The sequence below is a fragment of the Populus nigra genome, chromosome 16 (assembly GCF_951802175.1).
Source record: "Populus nigra chromosome 16, ddPopNigr1.1, whole genome shotgun sequence".
In the NCBI taxonomy this organism is placed as follows: domain Eukaryota; kingdom Viridiplantae; phylum Streptophyta; class Magnoliopsida; order Malpighiales; family Salicaceae; genus Populus; species Populus nigra.
This window is the reverse complement of record NC_084867.1, coordinates 6,594,902-6,617,306: the sequence shown is the minus strand read 5'-3', so window position 1 is coordinate 6,617,306 and position 22,405 is coordinate 6,594,902. Positions and strand designations below refer to the sequence as shown.

The 22,405-nt window shown below is 35.4% G+C and overlaps 2 protein-coding genes and 1 long non-coding RNA gene across 4 annotated transcripts; 2 read left to right on the top strand and 1 right to left on the bottom strand.

Annotated features, from left to right (window-relative positions):
* Window positions 1-1,329: 1,329 nt before the first annotated feature.
* On the top strand, window positions 1,330-3,341 carry LOC133676337 (uncharacterized). Its single transcript, XM_062098000.1, has 2 exons — window positions 1,330-1,846; window positions 2,961-3,341. The coding sequence occupies exons 1-2, from the start codon at window positions 1,400-1,402 to the stop codon at window positions 3,132-3,134; spliced, it is 621 nt and encodes a 206-aa protein (XP_061953984.1). The 5' UTR covers window positions 1,330-1,399; the 3' UTR covers window positions 3,135-3,341.
* A 541-nt stretch (window positions 3,342-3,882) lies between these two features.
* Window positions 3,883-5,472, bottom strand: LOC133676338 (non-specific lipid transfer protein GPI-anchored 10-like). Its single transcript, XM_062098001.1, has 4 exons — window positions 5,288-5,472; window positions 4,662-5,028; window positions 4,391-4,489; window positions 3,883-4,204 (listed from the first exon to the last, which is right to left on the bottom strand). The coding sequence occupies exons 2-4, from the start codon at window positions 5,020-5,022 to the stop codon at window positions 4,053-4,055; spliced, it is 612 nt and encodes a 203-aa protein (XP_061953985.1). The 5' UTR covers window positions 5,023-5,028; window positions 5,288-5,472; the 3' UTR covers window positions 3,883-4,052.
* On the top strand, window positions 4,983-10,678 carry LOC133676339 (uncharacterized). Of its 2 annotated transcripts, XR_009835578.1 has the most exons (3): window positions 5,997-6,448; window positions 6,554-7,896; window positions 10,482-10,678. It is a non-coding gene; the product is annotated as an uncharacterized LOC133676339 (long non-coding RNA). The 2 variants fall into 2 exon arrangements; XR_009835579.1 differs by lacking the exon at window positions 10,482-10,678 and having other exon boundaries at window positions 4,983-6,448; window positions 6,554-7,128.
* Window positions 10,679-22,405: the final 11,727 nt, after the last annotated feature.

The window sequence follows — 22,405 nt, the reverse complement described above, 5'->3', positions numbered from 1 at the left end:
CTCAGAAATCAGGAAGGGAGGACTCAGGGTCGGGTATATCACATGACCTAGGAGGATGTGGGAGCTGTACCTGATGTGGTGGCAGGTACTTTACAGTTAAATACAATGCAAATTTATGCTTTAATTGATCTTAGAGCTAGTCATTCCTTTGTATCTTATAGAATTGTGAATAACTTGCATGTGTTATCTAGTAACTTGGGTTTAAGAGTGACGGTTAGTACACCTCTAGGAGAGAATATACTTATTGATGATATTTATAGAGGGGTAAGACTATATATTGGAGGGTTAGAATTGATGGTAGATCTTATGCCGTTAGAGCTATATGATTTTGACTTGATTCTGGGCATGGATTGGCTAAGTAAACATAAGGCACAAATGGATTGTTTCACCAAGACGATGACAATCTAAGGAATAGGTGATAAAAGAGTAGTGTTTAATAATGATAAATAAATTAAAAAATGGAAAAAATGATCAATGTTTAACTTTAAAGTTCTAATAATTTATATGTTTCGGAAACTTGATGGGATAATCAAGCTGTTAGATTTTTCTAACTTCAATCATGTTGAATGTTATGAAGTTAATCCCAATAACAAGCAGAGTTGTTGATGTTTGACAAAAAATAGTATGAGTTAGTAGAGTTGTTCACAAATTTGGTTTACATTTTAGTCGAATCTTTCTTGTAATTGTAATTGGATTTTTAAATATACTATGATTGTTTTAAATGGTCCAACACTTAAGATTCTTTCTCTCTTTCTTGTTCTTTGGAATAATTTAATAAATTTTATTATATTTTAATTAATATTGTTTCGGGTGTTTAATTTATTTTATGATTAATAAAAATTTAATAATGAAAATATCTTATTTTTATTGTGTTTAATCTTGCATTTCATTCAATTTAATTAGATGAAAAACTTCTATCAGAATAATGATAAATAAATTAAAAAATGGACAATACCATTAAGATTAGGAAAAAATATATTTAAGTACATTAAAATATAAAAAACATCTTAGAAAACATATTTAATTTCAATATGATTTTTCTTCGAAAATAAAAAGCAGTATAATATAAACACATTTTCTAGTTTTCTGAGTTGGATAAATATTATGAAACTTTAAGAAATGAACATGTATTTTTTTTATTTTTCATTAAAAAACTGAAAAAAAGAGAAGAAAACTAAAAAGAATAAAGGAAAATTGTTTTTTTTGGGTAACACAGTTTTAGGCCCAATTGAAAGTAGTTACACGGTGATATTTTTAATGCACAATAAAGACTAAGCCTACCAGTTCAAGCCAAGCCCACAAAACTAGAGAGGAACACAGAAAACGGCTTGCATTTTATCCTCATAATACTAGTCTCCATGGTTCGCAAAATCTCATCCCCTCACTCGCCCCCGAATTCATGTCTCTGCTCATAGCCAATGGCAATGGTGGTGGAGGCAGAATCCTCTACACCAACCCCACGAGACACCACCCTTACACCCACACTCCATGCCGTCCTCAATTCCTGTTTCCACTGAGAAGATCACCTCAAGATCACCTCCATATAGTCTCAGCTTCCAACAAGAAACTTTCCTCTGTCTCTAGAATTGGCAAGTTTGACAGCAAGAACAGGAGGAGCTCAACTACTTCGACCAAAGACCAAGAAGAGAATAAAAGGGATGGTAGTGGTGGTGATGAAAATGTTAATGGTGAAGTTAAAAATGTTAGTACAAGTGTTGGTGAGAATTATGATGGCTATTTCTTGCCAGAGCTTCCTGGGGATGAGCCTGATTTCTGGGAAGGCCCACAGTGGGATGGTTTTGGTTTCTTCGTGCAGTATATGTGGGCTTTTGGCATTGTTTTTGCGGTATGATATGCCTGTCTACTTTTATCTTTTGTTCAAGTATTGTTGCTCTTGTTTCTGACTTTCTGCTGCTAATTATAGTTATTTGCCTCATATGCATCGTATATTTCCATTTTCTGGCTTTTTGCTTGAAAAAGATTGTAAATACGACTATAACTTACCAATTTCTTATCCTATGCTATTGACGGGGTGAATCTATTGACCACTAGAAATTTAAGTTGAATCTAGTTATAGTCATTTGAGTGTGGATTGTTTCTAACATTGCCCAACAAACTGTGGGTAAAGAAAATTTAGTTTTTAGACTTGAGATTCAGAGTATTGGTTGTACTTTCGAGAATGATTACTTAAGTTGTTATTATATGTGATCTAGGAACTTTTTGTTCTCTGTCCCTGTTATGATCTCAGATATCTCATATGCAATTACAACTACCAACTACTTATAGACATACTCCAACAATTCTTAGAAATCAATGGGTAGAAGATTTTTTGTATGGTTTCAAGTTGCTGCAAATTAATACTCCATTTGTGTATGAATTTAGGATACATTTGGTATTATGTAATGAAATGTAATGTAATGGAAGAATAAAAGGGTGATCCTTTGTTTCTTTAATACATTTGATTGTGTTTTACTTTTACCGGTGCATGATCTGGCTAATATGGGAAGAAAGATGGAAAACGAACACGAAGAGAAGATACAGATAGAGAAATGTTTTTGGATATTCGGGGATAGAATTTTCTAACACGGAATACTGGTTTTCTTGGTATTTGACTAGCTATGACCAAGGTTATGAAAGTTTTCTTCTTTACTATTTCTTTCACTTCCGAAAGAATAGAAGAAAAAAAATAAGCACATGGAAGCTGGAAACTATCTCTGCTTGACCTCTGTGCATGTCAATCTTACAACGGCTGAGAACCCTTAATTCAGTTTGGACAGTGAAAAATTTGAAGCTACTTCTTATAGAAGCCTATATATTCAAGACTTTTGGCTTGCAGCTTTAATTGGTGTGAATGATTTCTGCTACTTTATCTCCAGTAGTAGATTCCTCTCTCAGTTTAGATTAGTGGAAGTAGTTTCTTTGTTACTCTTTAGGGCTAATGTTCTACTTATATTTGCCAGCTAGTTGCATGTGGGATTGCCGTGGCTACGTACAATGGAGGGGCAGCGGATTTTAAGGAGACACCTGCATACAAAGAGTCAATCCAGTCGCGGGATCTTTTAGAAGAACCTGAAGCATCTAATTCTGACGTCTTCGACTCCAATCCAACTGAGGTGGCACCTAGTTTGGAATAGTCACTCTATACTGAATGTGAAGAATCTCTACTTCTGGACTATGATATAGATCCTACAAAAGAATGTCCTTGATTGACAAGGTAATGCTTCTATTTTGTAACTTTTCAAATGTATGTATGTAATTATTTTGTGAGATATTGATACAGAAAAATTCCTAGTATGAGTTCAGTTTACTAGCACACACTATTTTTGTGTGGTTGTCTGAAATTCTCTCTTTCAGTTTCTATGCAAGTCTTCTGATTTGCTGAACTTGGAAAGAGTTTTCAACTGAAAACTTGAGGGTTGATAGGAAGGGGGGGGTTTGACCTAATTCTTCCATTCTTAACTAGAGAAACCATATGGGAAATTATTTGGAATAGGACTTTTGGGAAGAAATGGTTAAAGACTCGGCATTTTCAAGATATTCAAGTTGTTTGTATATGCACGTCAATTCGTGGCAAAGAAAAGAAGCAGCTGTTAGCTCGAAGTAGCTTAGTGAAAAACTCAAAGCGGAATGGGAAAATCATATTGATAATTTCATCCTGACAAAAAAATTGCTAGGTAATTTCCTGCTGTTCTCTTTGTTCGTTGTCTACCTACTACTAAAATGTATTTTCATAGACTCCTCCCGCTCACTTTGAGTGATAAGTGGCATTTTGGGTTGAGGTGGTATTCAAAGGTTTCATGTCTTATGATTAAATTATAGCAACCGTGTAGTTTGGCTGCGATTTCACGATTGCATAGCCTTCTGCAATAAAATCACTGGAGGTTAAAAAATGCCGTTCAAGCACTTACCTTTTACACTCCAAACTGGTTAACCTTTCTAATACAGGTGCAATCATCCATAAGAAACAACTGTTTAAAACCAGCACTGTATTATCCCAAATACTAAGACTAAGAATACCAATATAGGATAAACACAACATGCTTATTATTAACCTAGACCCAACGAAATGCTTTTGATAAAGAAACGACTGCCAAAGTCACCAGAAGCATCAAAGAACCTTCTGCCTCCAACTTAACACCAGTACTCCGATGAAATCCGATTCCCATGATGGAGGATCTTGGCTCCCCTTCAACCACAGGAGAAGCTGAGTTCCAAAAGAAAACAAGAAGCATGGTCAGGAAAGAAAAATAAAAAACCAGACTCGGATTGTTAATAAAATCACTTTCTACTTCTAAACACTGATAAGGGGACCGTCATTCTGTAATGATAATAAAGGGTTCACCTAAGAATGAAATTAATGGATGCAAAGCCAAATTAATATTATGAATACCAGCAAAAGAATAGTCGGTGTGTCTCCCAACAGAAGAATTGGAGGGTGCTCCCGGGTAAACTTGAGAAGCAGGTGGACTAGAGAGGACCTGAGGGGTCCCTGATTCACCAAGAAATTGCGAAGTTTTAGCACACATAGTGGTAAATAAAATTCATAATGAGAAAATAAAAGAAAAAAAGTTAAATCTTTCTAGTCTTGAAAATGGGATTTGAATTATGGTAAAGAACAACAGCCTCTATGATCTAGAATGTTCAGATTGAATATTATATACCTGAACAGGCAGCAATGTTAATTTGCACGTTGCAAAGAGCAGGCAGCTCCAGGGCTAAGGTGCGATTAATTGGGAAAGAGCTCAAGTTGGTGTCTTTGAGCAAGAGGCAAATGCAACCAGGCTGCTCCTGGTAGAGTTGGTTGAGGTTGTCACAGCAAGGTTGAACTGGTGTCTGAGCCATGCCCTGAACAAATGGGGCACATGCGGCCAGTGGTAGCAGCCTTGGAGTGCAATCAGTTACTGTTGGGTCAGTGGGGATGGGGGGATTTTGTGAGAGGATTGTGGGTGGAAGGGAAATGAGAAGAAGCAAAACTAGTGAAGTAATTGCAATGGTAGGAGGCTCAGAGTACAGAGAGGCCATGATGTGCTGTTTTGGATAGAAAATCTAGGGTTAGAAAGATGACTAAATAAGCTGAGAGTGCATTTTGAGTGTGAGTTGTTCCATGCATGGTGTGTGTTCTACATGCACTTCTTGTTCATTTCTTCTACCTAACTAGCTAGCTGTACATCTAAATTCAAGATAATATATATGTGAGATATGTTGAAAGACTAGAAAATGGCATGTTTGAACCAATTGTCTTACTAGTGCAAGTTCCGAATGACATGATCATGCTAGCTGTTCTTACCAGATCTGCGTCTCATCTTCTTCCTTCAAAATGAAACTGGATTAATAATGCCATGCAAGTGTAATCATTTATCTATTACAATTCACAGCAATGCTTATAGGTAGAGAGTATGCCCTCCAAGCTATTTAATCGTACTACTTGTTTAATTATATATATAAAGATAAAATATATCTCATCCATACGAATTACGAGTAAATTAATTTCGATCAAATCCAATACTGAATATTGAATTTTCAAAACAAAAAATATGAACAAAAGCTACTTTCTAATGGGAGGAGCGCATTATAGCAGCAGGGGTCCTGATAGCCTTTTTGCAAAAGGAAAGGCAGTAAATTGTTGTTACAAATAATTTGTATGAACTTTGGGGCAAATGATTCAAACTCAAGATTAAATTTCAAGGACAGAACATCCAGGAAGTTTTGATCTGGCATGTATAATACATAAAAGTGTTCAGCCTTTTCAAAATGGTAGAAATAATTTTTGGGACGCCTCTTCTTGAAAAATAGCTACTTGCTTGTTAGCATCATCATTCAACTTCAAGGACAAAACGTTTTTCCTAATTTTCTTATAGAAACAATAATTTAGGCTTTTAGAATAGATCTTAAAGTTCAAGTAACCTGCATGCCTATGAACTCTCTTCCATTGAAAAGATAGATGATGTAATTTTTTAACCTGAGTGCTATTCACCTTGCACATATAGCAGCTACTTGTGAGTATTCAGAAACGTATAATTGTCGAGCTATAACATCAAGTACAAACTTCACTTCTGATTCTGTCGAAGCAGTAAAATCTGCTCCCACTGGTTGTTGCGTGCATTTATTGGGGAGGGGGCAAAAGAAAATTAAACAACAAAAGATGGATTAAAAAGAAGTTCTCTTTATTCCCTTGTCAACATGGCACTAGGCTTGCATCTATTTGTTCTGCCATCACATGCTCCATCTCAATCAACTTTGCTGTCTCAACGACTAAAGATATCATTTCTCTATCAAAAATGGTCCATTTATTGGGTAGCTACTAGTTATAACATGAGGATGAATCCATGAACTTACAATGGAATTTTGGGCTGAGAAGGGGCTTGCTAAACTTACAATCTACAAACATGTAAGACCACTGCTTCGTCGAATCAACTCAGCTCCTGTTATCTCCTCGCAGAAACCTCTGGTGCGTTCTCTCTGTTGATCTGATTCATTTGATGTAAATGGATCATAGACATAAGGGAGCTTGTTTTCTTTTACTTATGGTAAATAATTCTGGTGATGGTTGTAGGTTCAGGAAGTTGTTTTAGCAGCCGAATTGCGATGCCCCAGCTGCCTAAAGAGGGTGAATGATGCAATTTCAGTATTGAAGGCAAATGTTAATTGATCAACTCTTCATTTTGTCCCCAACACCATAAGAATTTTATGCATTTAGATTCAACTAAAAGAGATGCTAAATTTACACTTACCCGAAGACATAGTGTGTATGCACACATAAATACATAGTTGATTTCCCTAATGGAGGATGTATGTCTGCAGATGTGGAATCTATTGTGGTGCATGTGTTAGAAAAGAAAGTGACACTCACTCCTAAATCTATCGCTGAAGGTTCTTCGACAAGAGTCCCTGTTGTCTTCACCGACCTAGCCTGCAAAACGTTAAGGAATCCTCTACTTTCTTACCACATATAGTTGATTTCAAAATCAGCATGATATCAAATATAAATACTATTATTTTATCTTTTATGATAGGACTAATAAAGCAAGGTCTGTTTTGTTTGGATTTGTAAGCTAATCTGACATAATGCCTTACAATATAGAATTAAATCATCTAATGAGTAGAAACCTCAATGAGACATTTTTACGCTTTCATGCCTTTTAAATTATGTAAAACCAACTCCTGAAACTCAACTCATGATGAGTGTCAAGTGTTCTGGTTTCATCCTCTATTCCTGTTGATTAGTTGAAAGCAGCAAAATGCTTGTTGACAAAATGAGGACTGCCTTAATAATTGGTGACCACTTCCCTCACTTTTTGCAGCATCTATAGAGTTAAGAATATAGCAGAGAAGACTAGAGTTTTAATTTGTTTCTCCCTTGTATTCCGCTTTCTGGAGAAGAATTAAGTATATACATTAAAGGGATGCTCTCCTCTATTGTTCATGCAATATGTATTAAAAACAATGCAAAGAAGTCAAGAATAACCGGTAAACAACGCTGCCATCACCACGCCTTACCTCTCTATTAACAACTGGAGAATCAGATTCCAAAAATAATAGGAAATACAATAAAATAAAAAAAGTTGTTCTGATACTTCATAATCTAGATATCCCATTCATTTGCCTTTTAATCTGGACTTTTCTATCGTCCGTTTAGCATCGACACGTTTGGATTCCAAAAGAAGCTCCTCTCTAGCCAGTTAAATATTCATGACAGAAAAGGCAACATTAAAAATGCCATATATCACACAATATACACATTAGGCAAGCATTTTGCGGCAGCTTGGATTGAAGTTATCGCATTAATTTTCTGATTTGTTAACGAACTTATGCAGTTTTTCTGTATGGTGCTTAGGATCAACATTGATTGCAATGCATGTTACAGGAAAGTAAGGAAAGCCCTTCTTGATATGCAAGGTATACATATTTTCGTTACCGCCTATTTTACAAAGATATATCTCAAGTTCAATCCAAAGCATAATTTGATTTTTGTTATCCATTTGTAAAGTTAGAGACACATTTGATAGAGAAAAAGCAGTGCACGGTAAGTAATGGATAAGCATTTTTTGTTTTGTTTTTACCTGCATCCTCTCTTTCGAAAGAGTAACAAGAGATAGAGTAATAACCCAGCACACTCGGGTTCAGCCAAACGCTTAGCTCATATATATATGGGTCTAGCGAGCTGCTAGATCCACCATCTGATGCAAACCTCATGATCACGCAACCCACAATTAAGATTGTGATTTAATCATAGAATGACAAAAGAGGTCTCATAAAAGTGTGACACAATAAAAATATATCCTAAGGTATCAACACTATTAAAATGAAGTTGAATAATGTCACGAAGCCAGATAATCTTTCATAAGTCAGATTTAGTTTGTTCAAGAACCAAATAATGTAAGAATCTCTCTCACACGTTAAACTGAAAAGTTCAAAAGTATTATTCATCAAAGGTTTTGAAATTTAGGTTTTATATGTGTTTAAATAGTTCTAAAAAATTAACCCTACTTAATTGACCCACTTACAAAAATTGGCCCTAAACCTGTATTAGTAAGCCCAAACCCGATCCAAACAAGCCTTAGATCTCAACTGAAAACCAAAATATTAATTAAGCTCAAATATAGAAATAATAATGATAACAACAAATCTGAATAATAGCTTATTGGTGACACAAAACAAGATAAAATATCTTAATTTTCTAGCTTAAATAACTTTTGGTTGAGATCCACCTTCCTAGATATTCTAGGATTGCTTAGCCAACTTTTAAAGTCCTTTAATGCTAGGAAATCTAATATGAATAAGAATTTAATTGCTAAAGTCTTCTTTCCTTGTAAGACTAAGATTTCCCTTCATAACATGAAAAATAATCTTATAAATTAATTCCCCTTGGAGCCACCCATCACTTTCATTCCTTGACTAGGAGAATTAAATCTTTACAATTAAATAATCCTTCGAAGTGTAGGATTCAACAACCTCTTTTAGTTTCCTTGCATGATTAGAAAACTTCCTCCTTTGTTGTTAAATATTTTTCTGAATAATAAGGACAATAATGAACGAATTTCCCTTTCAATTTTAGGAGAATAATTTTTTGATCCATGTAAGAAAAGGATCCCAGCATATTAATTAGCCCAAGCCAACTTTGAACTCCATGTGGCCCAAACTCATACTCATTAATATAACCCGAATTAAACATAATACAAGCTCCTAACTTTGTTGCCTAAATCAAACCCATACATGGGCTAACTTGATTTGGCCAAATGAATCATCAAAGAGATTGGATTAAATCCATCATCATGCATAAACAAAGGCTAGCTAAACCTATCCCATGCCAAAAACACATCATAGCCGAAGGGAACATAAGCTAAATTCCAAGGAAAAACACAATCTTGGCCGAATGGCCTCTCCATCAAACCCAAGCACAAAATTGAAGGCCCTTCATGAGAATCCATGGTTGAACCGTATCATTACCTCTTTCTTCAAGAAGATTCATCCTCGAATCTTTAATATGAATAATGATTGTTTCATACGCTTATTGTTTACGTCTTAAGAATCCCTTTTTTGCTAACACTATATGGATATAGTGGCTGATAAAGATTTCAAATAAGCACGTCTTACTAACCACTTACGTACTTTTAAATAATAACCATGACTGTCCTTTTTTGTTTTTCATGCTTGCAGCATTGTTCCTCCTTTTCCATCGAAACTTGAAGGTCATAAAATAATCTTCTACACTTATCAATTTCTCGTTCTAAAACCCCTACACCAAGCCTTAGTTTTTTTCACTTTTGCTCTGGAATCCTTCTATATTCCTTCTCCCTTGTTAAATACATGACACCCTTTTATATATATATATATATATATCAAAGACTCAATTCAACACAACCAATCAAAGTTAGAGGCTTAATAGACTCAAGAATCATTAAATATACTAACTTCATTAAACTTTTAATGAGTTTTATGGATTCAATTGAAGAAAAATAAAGTTTGAAGGCTTAATTCGGATCAATTCATAAAGATTGAAAGATCAGGGACACAATTGAAACTTTGGAAGGCCAAGTTGGTAAAATCAGGTGTTCAATAGCAAGAAATTTGAAGTTTTAAGGCTAAAAGAGACCAAATTGAGAACATTCAAGACTAAGGATCTTTCTGCAAAAGGTGTGCCATATTAGGGGTTGTACCAAACTTTTCCAAATGCTAAATTGAAGAAAATCAATGTTTAAGGCTTAATTGGGGACTAGATTGAATAAATTTGAAAATAAGGGAGCTGCTGGACTTAAGGGATCTCTATTAATTTTGGCAGGGGTGTAATTGCATAAAATTAGTTAGTTTCATCTTAATTAAGGATGTTTGAGCTTAAATTGAAATAATAAGGACCAAATTAAAATTTATCACAATCCTAAATACAAAGCTTTAATTTTTAGGGTTCAAGTAAATGACATGTCACTTGTTTTTAATGAAGAGATTGAGTGACACCGTTTGTCCATGTTTGGCCTTAAAATTAGGACAAATCCCATCCCACTAGAGTTTCTACACCAATTTTCCATGCTGAAATTGGATGGTTAACTAGACGCGAGGGTTATGGCCCCTACCATCATCTCCTCAGAAACAGAACCCTCAAGAGCGAAGGATTCACCAACAATAATGGGGGAGTCCCTCATCATCTTTTCATCTCTACCTCCACCAGCTATAGGAGATAGAAACCCCTGGGTAAACTCTTTTCTATAGGCTCTGATAAAGTTATCGCATTAATTTTCTGATTTGTTTATGAATTTATGGAGTTTTTCTGGATGGTGCTTAGGACCAACTTTGATTGCAATGCATGTTACAGGAAAGTAAGGAAAGCCCTTCTTGGTATGCAAGGTATAAATATTTTCGTTACCGCCTATTTTACAAAGATATATCCTCTTTTTTAAAAGAGTAACCGAAGATAGAATAATAACCCAGCATACCTGAGTTCAGTCAAGCACTGAGCCCAGATATATATAGGTTTGATGAGCTGCTAGACTCATTATCTAATGTGAACCTCGTGATGACGCAATCCACAATCAAGATTGTGATCTAATCCTGAAATGATGAAAGAGGTCTGTTAGGAATGTGACATAATAAGAACCTATCCCAAGGTATTAGCACTAGTGGAATAAAATCAAATGACGCCACGGAGTCAGATAATCTTAGAAATCAGATTTAGTTCGTTCAAGAACCAAATAACGTAAGAATCTCTCTCACACGTTAAACTAAAAAGTTCAAAAGTATTATTCATCAATGGTTTTGAAATTTAGGCTTTACACGTCTTTAAATAGTTCTAAGAAATTATGTAACATCCCCCATTCCGGGATAAAAACAACACTCTCATGTCAACCGAAAACATAGTAAATTTTTTTTCCTTATATATATATATATATATATATATATATATATATATATATATATATATATATATATATATATATATATTCATGGTTTTCATATTAAAATCTACTGAAATTTCGACGGAGCCCGCTATACCGGAAGGTCCCAAGTTATCGATATGTAACCTGTTAACACTTCTAATAACTCGCATCTCATAACTTAATCCCGACCCAATCATCTTGGGTTTCAATTTCTACAAAAATTCCCACACCTATTACCCATAATATTCATGATATACATTATATAACAAAATATCATTATGGATGGATAAAAAATAAATACTTAGACATGAAAAATAGTTATATGAACCACAAAGATTAAGTTCATTCAATCAAGTTTAACCATTAATTATACAAATTAAGTTATACAAATATTTTCATGTTTACAAAATACAAGAGTATACCCCTATAACCTAAATTACAAGAAGGGAACATAAGCTAGGATCTACTTCTGTCGTGCATGTGATGTTCCTGAAATAAAATACATATTATTGAAAGGTGAATATCACATAAAAATAACAACACGAATATCTAACAATTTCAACAGGGTAACATGCATTCATATTTTATTCACTTCTCTTTTTTGGTTTTCATTAGAATCTCTTCCTTATTCAACTATTAATAATTGTTCCCTCTTTCACTATTAACCTCCATTCCAAACTTTATAAGATCAAACATGATTATCTTTGTCTAACACATAACCAATACCCCTTTCACTTGTATCATCATCATCATCCCGTAAGAGTCGATACAAGGTGATCCCCTTACCCGGGATCCTAACATATGTATGCTAGCCAAAACATGAACTAAATGTATGTTAGTCCAAATGTGGCGATCCCCTTACCCGGAATCCTAATATATACTAAATGTATGCTAGTCTACGCCTCAAATCACACTTCTCATATTTCATTTGTCAATGATAATTTCATCACTTAGCAATTCACACAACAACCTTTCCCCTTGAGTACATATACATTTAGTAATTCATATTTCACATCAGTAATATATAGTAAATCACGAAATTTAACTAGAAGGTAAAGGTGTGATTCACCTACCTGCAATAAAAGCTCTACTCCTACTCCCCTGCTGCTGCTGTTGCACCACACCTATAATTCCTCCTGCAAATCACAAGTTTATCTCATAAATTTTCCTCACTCAAGGATATGTTTTATAATAACCATATCAACAACCAATAAGTTTTCTTTTAGTCATTTCTCAATATTTTATGTTTTTTCTCATTTCACTCATTATTATTGTCGTTCTTTGTCCAACCAGAGTTATCATTCCTTTCTTTATATTTGGACTGTCACTATCCAACTGTTACAGTCTCGTTTTTGAATTGTTACTGTTTGAACTCTCCTAAGATTTTTAACTATATCTGGAGTTATAGAACTCTGATTCAAGCGAGATTAGTGTCGTTGGAAAGCTAAGACATGAGGCTACAAGTTTTATGATTTAAGGAGAACCCAGTTCTGCTTCTAAGATAGTCAAAATCGCTCATCAACAAACATTTGGATTGTTACTGTCCAACTGTTACTGTCTCGTTTTTGAACTGTTACTGTCTGACCTCTCCTCAGATTTTTAACAATATCTCAAGTTATAGAACTCCGATTCAATCAAGATTAGACTCGTCGGAAAGCTAAGGCATGAGGCTACAAGTTCTATGATTTAAGGAGAACTCATTTGTGCCTCTAAGATAGTGAAAATCACTCATCAACAAACACATAAACTGTTACTGTCCAAATGTTACTGTCTCCTTTTTGAACTGTTACTGTCTGACCTCTCCTTAGTTTTTTAACTATATCTGGAGTTATAGAACTCTGATTCAAGGGAGATTAGACTCGTTAGAAAGCTAAGACATGAGGCTACAAGTTCTATGATTTAAGGAGAACCCAGTTGTGCCTTTAAGATAGTTAAAATCACTCATCAACAAACACTTGAACTGTTACTGTCTCATTTTTGAACTGTTACCATTTGACCTCTCCTAAGATTTTTCACTATATCTGGAGTTATATAACTCCGACCCAATCGAGATTAGACTTGTTGAAAAGCTAAGACATGAGGCTACAAGTTCTATGATTTAAGGAGAACCCAGTTCAACTTCTAAGATAGTCAAAATTACTCTTCAATAAAGACTTGGACTGTTACTCTCCAACTGTTACTGTCTTCTTTTTTAACAGTTACTGTCTCCTCAGATTTTTAACTATATCTGGAGTTATAGAACTCTGATTCAAGCGAGATTAGACTCGTTAGAAATCTAAGACATGAAGCTGCAACAGGATTTTAGGAGAACCCAGTTCTGTCTCTAAGATAGTCAAAATCGCTCATCAATAAAAACTTGGACTATTAGTGTCCAACTATTACTATCTGACCTCTCCTCAGATTTTAACTATATCTGAAGTTATAGAACTCCGATTCAAGCGAGATTAGTGTCATTAGAAAGCTAAGACATGAGGCTACAATTTCTAAGATTTAAGGAGAAACTCAGTCTCTAAGATAGTCAAAATCACTCACCAACAAACACTTGGACTGTTACTGTCCAACTATTATTGTCTCACACCTCTCCTTAGATTTTTAACTATATCTGGAGTTATAGAACTCCAATTCAATCGAGATTAGACTCGTTAGAAAGTTAAGACATGAGGCTACAAGTTCTATGATTTAAGGAGAACCTAGTTCAGCCTCTAAGATAGTCAAAATCGCTCATCAACAAACACTTGGACTGTTACTGTCCAACTGTTACTGTCTCGTTTTTGAATTGTTACTATCTGATCTCTCCTCAAATTTTTAACTATATATGGAGTTATAAAACTCTGATTCAAGCGAGATTAGACTCAATGGAAAGCTAAGACATGATGCTACAAGTTCTATGAATTAAGGAGAACTAGTTTAGCCTCTAAGATAGTCAAAATTGCTCTTCAACAAACACTTGGACTGTTACTCTCCAACTATTACTGTTTCCTTTTTGAATTGTTACTGTCTGACCTCTCCTCGGATTTTTAACTATATCTGGAGTTATAGAACTCCGACTCAAGTGAGATTAGACTCATTGGAAAGCTAAGACATGAGGCTACAAGTTATATAATTAAGGTGAACCTAGTTCAGCCTCTAAGATAGTCAAAATTGCTCTTCAACAAACACTTGGACTTTAACTCTCCAACTATTACTATCTGACCTCTACTCAGATTTTAACTATATCTGGAGTTATAGAACTTTGATTTAAACGAGATTAATGTCATTGGAAAGCTAAGACATAAGGCTACAAGTTCTATGATTTTAGGAGAACTCAGTTCTGCCTCTAAGATAGTCAAAATCGCACATCAACAAAAACTTGGACTATTAGTGTCCAACTATTACTATTTGACCTCTCCTTAGATTTTAACTATATCTGGAGTTATAGAATTCCGATTCAAGCGAGATTAGTGTCGTTGGAAAGCTAAGACATGAGGCTACATGTAGCACCCCACCTTACTAGCGAGATATTGTCCGTTTTAGGCATCCCAGTCCACCCAAATCCAAGGCTTCCACCTAGGCCCCCCTCATGGTTTTGTTCTTGGCAGCCACGCATGGCCCCAAAACACGTCTTACTAGTCAAGGTGAGCAAGCATTTATAAGACCCTATCTTTGGACGCTTGCTTCCAATGTGTGATCTTACAATCCCCTTACCTTAAGACGAGCCGTCCTCGGCTCTGATACCAAATGTAACACCCCACCTCACTAGCAAGATATTATCCGCTTTGGGCCTCCTAGTCCACTCAAATCCAGGGCTTCCACCAAGGTCCCCTCATGGTTTTGTTCTTGGCAACCACGCATGGCCCTAAAACACGTCTTACTAGTCAAGGTGAGCATGCACTTATAAGACCCTAGTTATGGACGCTCGCTTCCGATGTGAGATCTTACATTACAAGTTTTATGATTTAAGGAGAACATAGTTCTGCTTCTAAGATAGTTAAAATATTTCATCAACAAACACTTGGACTGCTACCCTCCAACTGTTACTGTCTCGTTTTTGAATTGTTACTGTCTGACCTCTCCTCAAATTTTTAACTATATCTAGAGTTATAGAACTCCGATTCAAGCGAGACTAGTGTCGTAGGAAAGCTAAGACATGAGGCTACAAGTTCTATGATTTAAGGAGAACCTAGTTCAGCCTCTAAGATAGTCAAAATCGCTCATCAACAAACACTTGGACTGTTACTGTCTTGTTTTTGAACTGTGACTGTCTGACCTCTCCTCAAATTTTTAACTATATCTCGAGTTAAAGAACTCCAATTCAAGCGAGACTAGTGTCGTAGGAAAGCTAAGACATGAGGCTACAAGTACTATGTTTTAAGGAGAACCTAGTTTTGCCTCTAAAATAGTCAAAATGACTTAATAACAAAGACTTGGCCTATTAGTGTCCAACTATTACTGTCTCGTTTTTAAACTGTTACTGTCTGACCTCTCCTCGGATTTTTAACTATATTGGAGTTATAGAATGCCGATTCAATTGAGATTAGACTCGTTGGAAAGCTAAGACATGAGGCTATAAGGTCAATGATTTTAGGAGAACCCAGTTCTGCCTCTAAGATAGTCAAAATCCCTCATCAACAAACACTTGGACTGTTACTGTACAACTATTACTGTCTGACCTCTTCTTAGATTTTTAACTATATCTAGAGTAATAGAAATCTGATTCAAGTGAGATTAGACTCATTGGAAAGCTAAGACATGAGGCTACAAGTTCAATGATTTTCGGAGAACCCAGTTTTGCCTCTAAGATTGTCAAAATCGCTCATCAACAAACAGTTGGACTGTTACTGTCCAACTATTACTGTCTGACCTCTCCTCAGATTTTTAACTATATCTAGAGTTATAGAACTCCGATTCAAGACAGATTAGACTCGTTTGAAAGCTAAGACATGAGGCTAAAAGTTTTATGATTTAAGGAGAACCAAGTTCTTGCTCTAAGATAGTCAAAATCGCTCATCAAAAAACACTTGGAGTTTTAGTATCCAACTATTACTGTCTCTTTTTGAATTGTGACTGTCTGACCTCTCCTCAGATTTTTAACTATATCTCGAGTTAAAGAACTCCAATTCAAGCGAGACTAGTGTCGTAGGAAAGCTAAGACATGAGGCTACAAGTACTATGTTTTAAGGAGAACCTAGTTTTGCTTTTAAAATAGTCAAAATGACTCAATAACAAAGACTTGGCCTATTAGTGTCCAACTATTACTGTCTCATTTTTGAACTGTTACTGTCTGACCTCTCCTCAGATTTTTAACTATATTGGAGTTATAGAATGCCGATTCAATCGAGATTACACTCGTTGGAAAGCTAAGACATGAGGCTATAAGGTCAATGATTTTAGGAGAACCCAGTTCTGCCTCTAAGATAGTCAAAATCCCTCATCAACAAACACTTAGACTGTTACTGTACAACTATTACTGTCTGACCTCTCCTCAGATTTTTAACTATATCTAGAGTAATAGAAATCTGATTCAAGTGAGATTAGACTCATTGGAAAGCTAAGACATGAGGCTACAAGTTCAATGTTTTAGGAGAACCCAGTTATGCCTCTAAGATTGTCAAAATCGCTCATCAACAAACAGTTGGACTGTTACTGTCCAACTATTACTGTCTGACCTCTCCTCAGATTTTTAACTATATCTAGAGTTATAGAACTCCGATTCAAGACAGATTAGACTCGTTTGAAAGCTAAGACATGAGGCTAAAAGTTTTATGATTTAAGGAGAACCAAGTTCTTGCTCTAAGATAGTCAAAATCGCTCATCAAAAAACACTTGGAATTTTAGTATCCAACTATTACTGTCTTTTTTTGAACTGTGACTGTCTAACCTCTCCTCAGATTTTTAACTATATCTCGAGTTAAAGAACTCCAATTCAAGCAAGACTAGTGTCGTAGGAAAGCTAAGACATGAGGCTACAAGTACTATGTTTTAAGGAGAACCTAGTTTTGCCTTTAAAATAGTCAAAATGACTCAATAACAAAGACTTGGCCTATTAGTGTCCAACTATTACTGTCTCGTTTTTAAACTGTTACTGTCTGACTTAAACTGTTACTGTCTGACCTCTCCTCAGATTTTTAACTATATTGGAGTTATAGAACGCTGATTCAATCGAGATTAGACTCGTTGGAAAGCTAAGACATGAGGCTATAAGGTCAATGATTTTAGGAGAACCCAGTTCTGCCTCTAAGATAGTCAAAATCCCTCATCAACAAACACTTAGACTGTTACTGTACAACTATTATTGTCTGACCTCTCCTCAGATTTTTAACTATATCTAGAGTAATAGAAATCTGATTCAAGTGAGATTAGACTCATTGGAAAGCTAAGACATAAGGCTACAAGTTCAATGATTTTAGAAGAACCCAGTTTTGCCTCTAAGATTGTCAAAATCGCTCATCAACAAACAGTTGGACTGTTACTGTCCAACTATTACTGTCTGACCTCTCCTCAGATTTTTAACTATATCTAGAGTTATAGAACTCCGATTCAAGACAGATTAGACTTGTTTGAAAGCTAAGACATGAGGCTAAAAGTTTTATGATTTAAGGAGAACCAAGTTCTTGCTCTAAGATAGTCAAAATCGCTCATCAAAAAACACTTGGAATTTTAGTATCCAACTGTTACTGTCTCTTTTTGAACTGTGACTGTCTGACCTCTCCTCAGATTTTTAACTATATCTCGAGTTAAAGAACTCCAATTCAAGCGAGACTAGTGTCGTAGGAAAGCTAAGACATGAGGCTACAAGTACTATGTTTTAAGGAGAACCTAGTTTTGCCTTTAAAATAGTCAAAATGACTCAATAACAAAGACTTGGCCTATTAGTGTCCAACTATTACTGTCTCGTTTTTGAACTGTTACTGTCTGACCTCTCCTCAGATTTTTAACTATATTGGAGTTATAGAATGTCGATTCAATTGAGATTAGACTCGTTGGAAAGCTAAGACATGAGGCTATAAGGTCAATGATTTTAGGAGAACCCAGTTCTGCCTCTAAGATAGTCAAAATCCCTCATCAACAAACACTTGGACTGTTACTGTACAACTATTACTGTCTGACCTCTCCTCAGATTTTTAACTATATCTAGAGTAATAGAAATCTGATTCAAGTGAGATTAGACTCATTAGAAAGCTAAGACATGAGGCTACAAGTTCAATGATTTTAGGAGAACCCAGTTATGCCTCTAAGATTGTCAAAATCACTCATCAACAAACAGTTGGACTGTTATTGTCCAACTATTATTGTCTGACCTCTCCTCAGATTTTTAACTATATCTAGAGTTATAGAACTCCGATTCAAGACAGATTAGACTCGTTTGAAAGCTAAGACATGAGGCTAAAAGTTTTATGATTTAAGGAGAACCAAGTTCTTGCTCTAAGATAGTCAAAATCGCTCATCAAAAAACACTTGGAATTTTAGTATCCAACTGTTACTGTCTCTTTTTGAAATGTGATTGTCTGACCTCTCCTCAGATTTTTAACTATATCTCGAGTTAAACAACTCTGATTCAAGCGAGACTAGTGTTGTTGGAAAGCTAAGACATAAGGGTACAAGTTCTATGATTTAAGGAGAACCTAGTTCAGCCTCTTAGATAGTCAAAATCTCTCTCAACACACATTTGGACTGTTACTATCCAACTGTTACTGTCTCGTTTTTGAACTGTCATTGTCTGACCTCTCCTCAGATTTTTAACTATATCTGGAATTATAGAACTCCGATTCAAACGAGATTAGACTCATTGGAACGCTAAGTCATGAGGCTACAAGTTTAGTGATTTTAGAAGAACCTAGTTCTGCCTCTAAGATACTCAAAATCGCTTATCAACAAATACTTGGACTGTTATTGTACAACTGTTACTGTCTCCTTTTTGAACTGTTACTGTCTGACATCACCTCAAATTTTTAACTATATTGGGAGTTATAGAACTCCGATTAAAGCGAGATTATTCTCGTTCGAAAGCTAAGACATGAAGCTACAAGTTCTATGAATTAAGGAAAACCTATTTCAGCCCATAAGATAGTTAAAATTGCTCAACAACAAACACTTGAACTGTTACTGTCCTACTATTACTGTCTTCTTTTTGAACTGTTAATGTCTGACCTCTCCTCAGCTTTTTAAATATTTCTAGAGTTATAAAGCCCCAATTAAAGAGAGATTAGACTCATTTGAAAGCTAAGACATGAGGTTAAAAATTCTCTGATTTAAGGAAAACCCGGTTCTGGCTCTACGATAGTCAAAATCGCTCATCAACAAACACTTGGACTGTTACTGTCCAACTATTACTGTCTGACCTCTCATCAGATTTTTACTATATCTGGAGTTATAGAACTCCGATTCAAGCGAGATTAGTGTCCTTGGAAATCTAAGACATGAGGCTACAAGTTACATGATTAATAAAAGGCCAGTTATTCCTCTAAGATAGTCAAAATCACTCATAAACAAACATTTGGACTATTATTGTCTAACTATTACTGTCTGACCTCTCAGATTTTTACTATATCTGGAGTTATAAAACTCCGATTCAAGCGAGATTAGTGTCCTTGGAAATCTAAGACATGAGGTTACAAGTTATATGATTTAGGGAAGTCCAGTTGTGCCTCTAAGATAGTCAAAAACACTCATAAACAAACTCTTGGACTGTTACTGTCTTGTTTTTGAACTGTACTCTCTGACCTCTCCTCATATTTTTAACTATATCAGGCGTTATAGAACTCCAATTCAAGCCAAATTAGACTTGTTGGAAAGCTAAGACATGAGGCTAAAAGTTCAATGATTTAAGGAGAACCAAGTTTTGGCTCTAAAATAGTCAAAATCGCTCATCAACAAACACTTGGACTGTTACTGTCCAACTATTACTGTCTGACCTCTCCTCAGATTTTTACTATGTCTGGAGTTATAGAACTCTGATTCAAGCGAGATTAGTGTCCTTGGAAATCTAAGACATGAGGCTACAAGTTATATGATTAAGGAAAGTCCAGTTGTGCCTCTAAGATAGTCAAAATCACTCATAAACAAACACTTGGACTGTTAGTGTCCAACTGTTACTGTCTCGTTTTTAAACTGTTACTATCTGACCTCTCCTCACATTTTTAACTATATCGGGTGTTATAGAACTCCAATTCAAGCAAGATTAGACTCGTTGGAAAGCTAAGACATGATGCTACAAGTTTAATGATTTTAGGAGAACCCGGTTCTGCCTCTAAGATTTTCAAAATCGCTCATCAACAAACACTTGAACTGTTACTGTCCAACTATTACTGTCTGACCTCTCCTCAGATTTTTAACTATATCTAGAGTTATAGAACTCCGATACAAGAGATATTAGACTCGTTTCAAAGCTAAGACATGAGGCTAAAAGTTCTATGAGTTAAGAAGAACCAAGTTCTAGCTCTAAGATAGTCAAAATCGCTCATCGACAAATACTTGGACTGTTACTGTCCAACTCTTACTGTCTGAACTTTCCTCATATTTTTACTATATCTGGAGTTATAGAACTCTGATTCAAGCGAGATTAGTGTCTTTGGAAATCTAATACATGAGGCTACAAGTTATATGATTAAGGAAAGTCCAGTTGTGGCTCTAAGATAGTCAAAATCACTCATAAACAAACACTTGAACTGTTACTGTCCAACTGTTACTGTCTTGTTTTTTAACTGTTACTGTTTGACCTCTTCTCAGATTTTTAACTATATCAGGTGTTATAGAACTCTGATTCATTCAAGATTAGACTCGTTGGAAAGCTAAGACATGAGGCTATAAGGTCAATGATTTTAGGAGAACCTAGTTCTGCTTTTAAGATTGTCAAAATCGCTCATCAACAAACACTTGGATTGTTACTGTCCAACTATTACTGTCTTACCTCTCCTCAGATTTTTACTATATCTGGAGTTATAGAACTCCGATTCAAGTGAGATTAGTGTCTTTGAAAATCTAAGATATGAGGCTACAAGTTATATGACTAAGGAAAGTCCAGTTGTGCCTCTAAGATAGTAAAAAACACTCATAAACAAACTTTTGGATTCTTACTATCTCGTTTTTGAACTGTACTCTCTGACCTCTCCTTAAATTTTTAACTATCTCGGGTGTTATAGAACTCCGATTCAAGCCAAATTAGACTCATTGGAAAGCTAAGACATGAGGCTAAAATTTCTCTGATTTAAGGAGAACTAAGTTCTGCCTTTAGGATTGTCAAAATCGCTCATCAACAAATAGTTGGACTGTTACTATCCAACTATTACTGTCTGACCTCTCCTCAGATTTTTCACTATATCTAGAGTTTTAAAACTCCGATTCAAGAGAGATTAGACTCGTTTGAAAGCTAAGACATGAGGCTAAAAGTTCTATGATTTAAGGAGAACCAAGTTCTGGCTCTAAGATAGTCAAAATCGCTCATCAACAAACACTTGGACTGTTACTGTCCAACTATTACTGTCTGACCTCTCCTAAGATTTTTACTATATCTGGAGTTATAGGACTCCGATTCAAGCGAGATTAGTGTCCTTGAAAATATAAGACATGAGGCTACAAGTTATATGAATAAGAAAAGTCCAGTTGTGCCTGTAAGATAGTCAAACTCACTCATAAACAAACACTTGGACTGTTACTGTCTAATTGTTACTCTTTCGTTTTTGAACACTTACAGTCTGACCTCTCCTCAGATTTTTAACTATATCAGGTGTTATAAAACTCCGATTCAAGCAAGATTAGAGTCGTTGGAAAGCTAAGACATAAGGCTACAAGTTCAATGATTTTAGGAGAACCCAGTTATGCCTCTAAGATTGTCAAAATTGCTCATCAACAAACAATTGGACTGTTACTGTCCAACTATTACTGTCTGACCTCTCTTCAGGTTTTTAACTATATCTAGAGTTATAGAACTCCAATTGAAGAGAGATTAGACTCGTTTGAAAGCTAAGATATGAGGCTAAAAGTTCTGTGATTTAAGGAGAACCAAGTTCTGGCTCTAAGATAGTCAAAATTGCTCATCAACAAACACTTGGAATATTACT

Excerpts from the sequence above, each read along its gene's own strand:
- LOC133676338 (XM_062098001.1), bottom strand. The coding sequence starts at position 5,022 with ATGGCCTCTCTGTACTCTGAGCCTCCTACCATTGCAATTACTTCACTA. Across the intron at positions 4,490-4,661 it reads TAACATTGCTGCCTGTTCAG|GGACCCCTCAGGTCCTCTCT; the intron begins GTATATAATATT and ends TTGGTGAATCAG. Across the intron at positions 4,205-4,390 it reads CACCGACTATTCTTTTGCTG|CTTCTCCTGTGGTTGAAGGG; the intron begins GTATTCATAATA and ends TTTGGAACTCAG.
- LOC133676337 (XM_062098000.1), top strand. The coding sequence starts at position 1,400 with ATGTCTCTGCTCATAGCCAATGGCAATGGTGGTGGAGGCAGAATCCTC. Across the intron at positions 1,847-2,960 it reads CTTTTGGCATTGTTTTTGCG|CTAGTTGCATGTGGGATTGC; the intron begins GTATGATATGCC and ends TATATTTGCCAG.